General features: G+C 50.7%; 1 protein-coding gene across 1 annotated transcript in view; it reads right to left on the reverse strand.

The window, feature by feature from the left end:
• UBE2O (ubiquitin conjugating enzyme E2 O) overlaps nucleotides 1-6,508 on the reverse strand; it is a 28,912-nt gene extending 22,404 nt beyond the window's left edge. The window contains exons 1-2 of the mRNA XM_078872638.1: nucleotides 6,200-6,508; nucleotides 1,811-1,873 (exon numbers count right to left, since the gene is read on the reverse strand). Coding sequence (XP_078728764.1) covers nucleotides 1,811-1,873; nucleotides 6,200-6,430 — 294 coding nt within the window. The 5' untranslated portion in view covers nucleotides 6,431-6,508. The remainder of the gene's footprint in view (nucleotides 1-1,810; nucleotides 1,874-6,199) is intronic.
• Between the last annotated feature and the right edge of the window lie 1,408 nt (nucleotides 6,509-7,916).

Genomic DNA, 7,916 nt, shown 5'->3' on the forward strand with positions numbered 1-7,916 from the left:
TGAATCCCTGCAGTCACGAAAGCTTTAAATCAAAATTGTATGTCTAATGTAATTAAGATACATATTACCAATTACTTTTGAGCTGTGTAATTAAGGTGCCAATTACTCGTGTAACAAAATTACATGATTAAATAACGTATAGGTTAGATCCTGTCCACCTCTGTTAGCTGCTTATTTACAGGCGAGTTTTCCCAGACCTGCGTGAGATATTTCGCTCGCCGCTGTCATAGGTCTGGCCGGGAACTCAAAACTCAGGTGGCCGGGTTTGCAACTGTGCGCCACAGCTCCCCCGCGCACGCAGAAACACCACGAGTGGCGACAAGATCAACACATCTTCTTGGTTCTTTCGGTAACGTCACGTAGAAGGGAAGTAATAAAATAATAAAAATAATAAAATAATATAATATAATATTGTTTTCTTTTTATTATTTTATTACTTCCCTTCTACGTGACTTTACCGAAAGAACCAAGAAGATGAATCCCTGCAGTCACGAAAGCTTTAAATCGAAGATCAACACAGCTGGGCAAAGGGTGAAGCCGAGTTTCACGTCAAGGTCTCGGTCTCTGCCGCTCATTAAAAGGTTCAAGTCGGTGAATTCCTTTCCTGTTCCATGCAACAGGGTCTCGGCAGTGGGTTGGCCAGTTTCTTTTGGTTCAAACATGAAAGGCGTCCGCGTGCCCCAGTGCTGCTGGCGCTCTTCACGTGAATGAGACTCCACTGAGCAGCGATGACAAACCACCCATCAAGCTCTGCCCTGGGGACTTGTAGTGAGAGTGACGATGCATTTTTATAAAAAAAAATTCGCGACAACAGCTCAAGGGCATGACCAAATAAACTTTATGAGTTATAATTGCTTGTGGTTACGATTTAATTCGATAATCGTTTCTCTATTTTATTGTGGTTTTTTAAATCGTTTTGCAATGTTTCTCAGGTTTTGTCGATCTTCAAATCTTGATTAAACTTCAAATCTAGATTTGTCGATCTCGTTTGCACTGCTCTGTCCCTCCCATCGGTGAGCATTCGAGCGACTATAACTGGTATATCCAGAGGGTTGGCAGATCGGTAGGTTTCTCGACAGCTTCGTTGATCCGATCGAAATGATAACCGAGCCCAGGAATGATGAGTCGCTAAGCAGATAATGCTTAATGATTTTGCGTTCAGTTGATAAACAAGAGACCACGCTGCAACAGGGTTACCAAAAATGTGCCAACATCTCGTAGTACATTTTTATTATCAAAGGGTGTGCACCCGTTGCTAAATATCTACTAGGCGCGTAACAGTTCATATGCCAATTTAAAACTGTTCATCAGAAAACATTTTCACATTTTATTTCATATCATGCTTTCATGGTGTATAGTGCAGCATCCAAATCGTATTCACTCTCTCGCCCTATTTATGTGTGCTATGAAGAGCCCCCTTGCCAAAGCATCACCCATCACGTCTTCTTTTATGGCCAGAGTGGTATTGACAATTGTGTTGAGCTTTCTGATATTTGTTGCTTCTTCACTGCTGCCAAATGCAGTACAATCGAATAATTTGCTTCAACAAATTCAGCGGGTGACAACGGAGAGGAGAGTGTTTCGTGATAATAATTTCCTGCAGTGTAATCGAATCTGGCATATGCACATTTCTATGCATGTGTAGTGAATGTGTGAATTAACAGTTGCCACCTGTACTAGGTGTCCCAGATCATCTTCTGTTCAGATCATAATCACCGACGTAACAATTCACCCAACCACACAAGTGGAATGTTGTTGTACATTCAATGCATCATCTGCAGTGTTGCGTGGAGCCGCGCGAGGCACTTACCAACTGATTCCCGCCGCGTCTGACGATGTCTCTCGGCATCAGAGATCGGTCTACGAGCTTCAGCTGAAAGACAAGTCGGTGTTCACGCACAGTAAGATCACCAGTCAATATGCTAAATAAAACATCGTTAGAAAACACTTCACTTATGGCTGAAATAAAAACACATATGCGAATGTGTCTGAAAGCACGCCTTCTTCAAAGGAGAAATAGAAGGTGCAGTGAAATATTGAGAAAACATTTTAGGATGTGGGAGATTTAAATGGCCAATATAAGTGTAAATTTATCTTCCAACGCTGAAAATTATGATGACCTTTCCAGCAAGGACACTCAGATGCGGTTGATGTTTTCTCCATTGAAAGTGTATGCCTTTATTTCACCGATCCAGTTTTCACAAGTGCTGAAGGAGGCACGGAGAGACGCATACATGCACCAGTAAGGTGTCAAGAAACGGAAGTGGCCTTTCGGCAGGACACGTTACGGTGAGAAGGGGACGGTGGTGTTCAGAAATACGGAGGCAGCCGAAGGAGTAAACACGGAAAAAAGGATTGTCTAGCACACAGATTGAGCAATGACATTCGTTTATATGCAGTGGCTACGCTGAGTTCTGCATTGAAAGGACCTGAGGAATGATGACGGTTAGGGGAAGCCTTCATCTAGCAGTGGCTAATAATGGTTCAGAATGGCTGGTCATTAGATAAGAAAACCTTAAAACCATACATTACTGCTACATATAAGTACTTGACGATAAAATTTACTGAACAAATGCCGTAATGGTTCAATGCTGGCGCAGTATATTATGGTTTTGACACGAGCACAGATTACTAATTATACCATCACGCATCAGTCATGCAACAATGCATCCATGAACATTGATTATTACCCTCACGATGCACGCGTCAAATGATGCACGAATCGATTACACGCAGACGGCATGCAAGTAGCATGCAAAAAAAATGTATTTTGGCTCATTGGTGATGGATACGGCAAAAATATTCAACCACAAAAACCTAGACGTCACTAACTACATCAACTCGAATTGATGCAGATACTAATCATTAATCAATTTGTGGGGCAGGGGGTGAGACAGGGAGAGGACGACTATCTGACCATCACATCAGTGGCGAGCGTGATATGTTCGCATGCTGAACTTCTTCTGCACAGTACGTAGACAACTGGGCTATATCGGTGGTGCAGGAAGCCCTCCGAGGCATCTCTCCCTCATGGACACCAAACCACCCCGAGCAGTTTTGGTAAAACGTGGTCAAATCACTCCGACGACACGCCACCGCGTGGATAGGCATCCACCTCCGATCAGCGAAGTTGGCCACGTAGGGTGCGAAAGAAGTTCAACGCACGTACGCACACCCCGCAGTGGGACTGCCAAAGGGCTGGTACACATGTACGAGAGAGGGGGGGGGGTAAACCAACCTGTCTTTTTAACACTGTATAGCAATTTGAAAACAATGAGTGTAAAACAGCGGTGTTCACGTTCGCTGGCATCAACTTGCTGCAAAGCAGCAAAATGGGAGAGAGAGAGAGAAAAAAAACGCGTTGCATATTACTGTGACTGCTGTTTGCGCGAGCAAGCATTGCGTAAACACAATACTCTCGTACAACACATTTAACTTCACCCTCCACCAGGGCTGCGAGAGATGGTGCAGTGCCTGGTGTCATTAAGAAGTAGACGATTCAAATTACGCTGCTGTCGATTTGCAAAAACGACACGTGCAATTTGGTATCGACAGCCACTGTGATTACATAATCGGCGTGAAGGCATGGCAGTGCGTGAGTGAAGGTGCCGTGGGTAGGAAGATGGTTGGAGCCATCCATTGCCATTCGCCGGTTCACGAGAACAAACCACAACGAGCAGCTCGGCACAAACACCGCCTCACCACAACACCACTCTAACCACAACACCACAACACCACTCTAACCACAACACCACTCTAACCACAACACCACCTCACCACAACACTGAGATACGTTTCAGTGAGCTACGGTCCACAAAAAGGGGGGGGGTCCACCGACTTTCCCATGAGGGTGATGCAACAATCACCTCTCATCATCACAGGCAGCTGCCTCGATTCAATTCCAGAATCTCAGGAGGGGCCAAAACTCACTCTGACTTCTGAGGAATCGCCGCAACCTCAAGAACCAAAGACAAGAATATTGATTAGGTTTCACCTAACCCAGGCCGTTTGAAAGGCCTGGGTTAGGCATCATCCTTGTCCGCACAAAGCCCTGCATGAATTCACAACTGAGACAGAATAATGACGTTATAATGACAAAGCTTGAGCTTCAATGAGAAGCCGGGACTCGTTCAGTGACCCAACATTGGGGATGTTTAAGAAAATTCCATTAGCCGGGCGTTTGAATCATGAATTAGAAATGAAAGTGCATAAACATGCACCAATATTTTAACGTCTACAGAAGAGTAGCTTATTTTGATTTAAACTTGAATGTAATTTGTGCACGTGTTGTATGGCTAACTTTTGTTGTGTTGTAGTGTACGTGTATTGCTACACTATTCGCCTTTGGCGTTCTCTGGTGTGACACTGGTGAGACTTGGTGTAGGCCAAGCAGTTTCGAAGACAATGCGCCATGTATTATCAGATCATGTTTGTTAGCATGTTCACCACTAAGTACATATGCTTAATGCAAGTATGTGATTCCTTGCAAAAGGTTTCTATTTGGTGTTTTAACATCTTAACACAACTCCTGTATAATTTCCAAAAAAGTCCAACGTATTCTTCTGCATTTATACTTATGTATTGAGTTTATTTCACGTATTCGATCTCCCATTGTGTGATCCAGGTCACCTTTAAAACGCACACGACACGAGTTGACAGTAGCGGTGTTGCAGTGGTGGCCGCACTCAACACCGAACCTAACCCACCCCAGTTCCAATCCCCGGCCGATACCAGAACCACCCCCCTGGATATCGTCCACACAGACGGGGGACCAGCGTGGTGAAGTATGGTCAAACAATCCCCACGTGGGGGCCGGCCGCTGTCAACGTGTGTGTGTCTATGCAGTATACGACTACTACTACACGATGTGCTGGCCGTTGTCGACATTCAGCAGTGGATGGAGAATGGTCGGGGGTGGGGTAGACGCAGCCTCGCTCCCCTGTCATCGAGTACGTAGAGAGGGGGGGGGGGGTCCTCGACCAGACAGACGTCAACGGCGATTACAATTGTGTGGTGCCTGACGAAGCGAGAAACAAAACAATCCAATGGAATGATCACCTTTGTGATCACATTTGTGATCACATTTGTGATCACATTTGTGATCACCTTTGTGATCACATTTGTGAAGAAGAGGAATGATCACCGACAATCCATCAGCAGCAGCAGGCGTTGCGTTGTCCGCGTCTCACCCGGCACAACACGGGGGACTAGGGGGGGGGGCAGGCCGGGCCCTCAGGGCCTGGGCCGCCACTCTGGACCCCTCCGCGGCTTCTGTGCCGGCCTCAACGACCCCCCCCCTCCCCCCCCCCGGGGCTCTCGTCTCCCAAGCGAGGAGATTCCCCGCGGGCTCCCCGAGCCAACAGCGCTGAGCCGCCACCCGGCCCCACGACGCGGACACCAGCCCGGCGCCTCGGCCTGGACTCCCCGCAGGCTCCTGGGCCTACCCGCGGCTCCCTCTCCCCCGCGCGCTTCCCCGTGCCTCGCCGTCTGCCCCCCCCCCCCCCCACACACACCCCCGTGTGTCTCCCCGCATCTCTCTCATCCAGGGCCTCCAATGCCCCCCCCTGTAATGCCCCCCCCGCCCGTAATGCCCCCCCAAGTCCCTTATCCCCTCGGCATGGCCCTGCCACACCACCAACAGAATCGCGCCTCTCGCCGCGCGCCTCCACGTTTCTCTCGCACCCCCCCCCCCCCAGCTTCTTGTCTTCCCCGTGGCTCCCCCGTGTCCCCGAAACCCACATCGTCTCCTGCTGCTGCTGCCCCCGTGTCTCCCACCCCACGTCTCCCCCCCCCCACGTCTCCCCCCCCACGTCTCCCCCCCCCGTGTCTCCCACCCCACGTCTCCCCCCCCCCCACGTCTCCCCCCCCACGTCTCTCCCGGTGTCCCCACGTCTCTCCCGGTGTCCCCACGTCTCTCCCGGTGTCCCCACGTCTCTCCCGGTGTCCCCACGTCTCCCCCTCCCACGTCTCTCCCCCCCCCCCCTGCCCGCCCAGGCCCGTGCCCCCCCCGCCCGCCCAGGCCCGTGCCCCCCCCCCCCAGGCCCGTGCCCCCCCCCCAGGCCCGTGCCCCCCCCCCCAGGCCCGTGCCCCCCCCCCCCAGGCCCGTGCCCCCCCCCCCCAGGCCCGTGCCCCCCCCCCCCAGGCCCGTGCCCCCCCCCAGGCCCGTGCCCCCCCCTCACCTCGCACCCCCCCCCCTCACCTTGCACTCCTTCGCGTCCTGCCGGCTGCCGAGCGGGTACCATTGGACGCGCACGAACCCGCGCTTGAGCGGCTTGGCCTTGTTCTCCTCGTCGTCCGTCTCCGAGCTCTCGCCGCTGCTCATGTCGCCGTGGATGAGGCCGACGACTCCGTATCTGGGCTCGCCCGAGACCGAGCCCGCAGAGACGAGGTCCTCGGTGAACAATAAACGCTGCGCCCCGGTGTCGGCCATGCCGCTACCGCTACCGCCGCCGCCGCCTCCGCTGCTGCTGCTGCCGCTCGCCGCTGCCGCCTCCTCCTCCTCGACCACCAGCCGGGATGACGTCACCGCGCCGCGAGCACGCACTTGCCGGAAATTACGTCAGCCGCCATTGCACGGATGACGTCATGCTCGCTGGCGAGGGGGGCACTCAAACGTCATCCGACGGGCGGCGCGGGAGAGGGGGGTTATGACGTCACCCCAACTCGTCGCAACTTAGTGGACGTGCACGTGGCCTGGCACAGGCGCGCCTTGGTGGCGAATGGCGGGTAGCGGTTTTGGTCAACGAGGGGCAAGACGAGAGGGGGAGACTCGGAACGATGAACAACAACAAGCAGCGATGACTCGGGTTGAGCAGTAACTTATTTATATCTACGGTGACCTTTGCCGTCATAGATATATAAGTACTTGTTCAGAGGCCGTCCATAAATGACGTCACGCGATTTTGGACGATTTTTTAAACTCCCCCTTCGTCACACGGCGTCACAAAAAGTCCGCCCCCCCTCAAATATAAATGACGTCTCGCGCCTAGGGGGGGGGGGTCAGACATTTGTGACGATGTGTGACGAAGGGGTGGGGGTTGAGAAATGTGACGTCACATAAAAATGCGCATCTTTAAATAAATATAAACACGTTCTACTTAATTAAATAGACTTGGTAATAAATGTTTTCTCCTACATCAGAATGCAGCGCCACATTAAATACGCACTACAATGACAATAGTTTAAAGCGATTTGAAGCATGTTTTATTTGGGGGAGGGGGGCAGAGCTTTGTGACGTCATAGTTGAGGGGGGGGGGGTCTGACTTTTGTGATGCCATGTGATGAAGGGGGGGGTCAAAAATTGTCCAAAATCGCGTGACGTCATTTATAGACGGCCCCTATGCCAGCAAACGTCTGCATTTAACTTTTAGTTCGGTTGAGTTTATTGAGTAATATTCGTGTTTTTATTTGTTATTGAAGGTTGGTGTGTCTGTTACTCAGTCGCAATTCGATTAACTATTCATACGCGTGTTTAAAAACTTATCAGAAGACATTGTCAATTGTTATCACCGTGTAACATTGCAATTTCAAACTCGAATTGTCCTTTTTCTCTGGCCTGTCTCTTTGTGCTATGAATAAGGGTCGTTGTCTAAAACGTCGCCTATTATTATTTAAGGAATTTGCTGATTGAGCACAACTGCTCCAATTTGATTTCAGCGGGACAAGAAATGACGTCACCGCCTACAGGCGTGTCGACGATCTCATCGGCGTGACGTCACCGCGACTCGTGATGACCTCGGGCACGGCGGCACGATCACATGTGACGTCAACGCGTTGTGACGTCGCCACAGCTGCGTTACGTAATCCGCGGCAGTTATTCACTAGCGCCCCTAGTGGCTTGTCAATGATAGTGAACCGTGGCTTCAAATAAGACATAAAATGCTGGATAATACCGCGCCCGGTACGTTGCATTTTTA

This window comes from Lampetra fluviatilis, chromosome 35, assembly GCF_964198595.1.
Source record: "Lampetra fluviatilis chromosome 35, kcLamFluv1.1, whole genome shotgun sequence".
Taxonomy (NCBI): Eukaryota; Metazoa; Chordata; class Hyperoartia; order Petromyzontiformes; family Petromyzontidae; genus Lampetra; species Lampetra fluviatilis.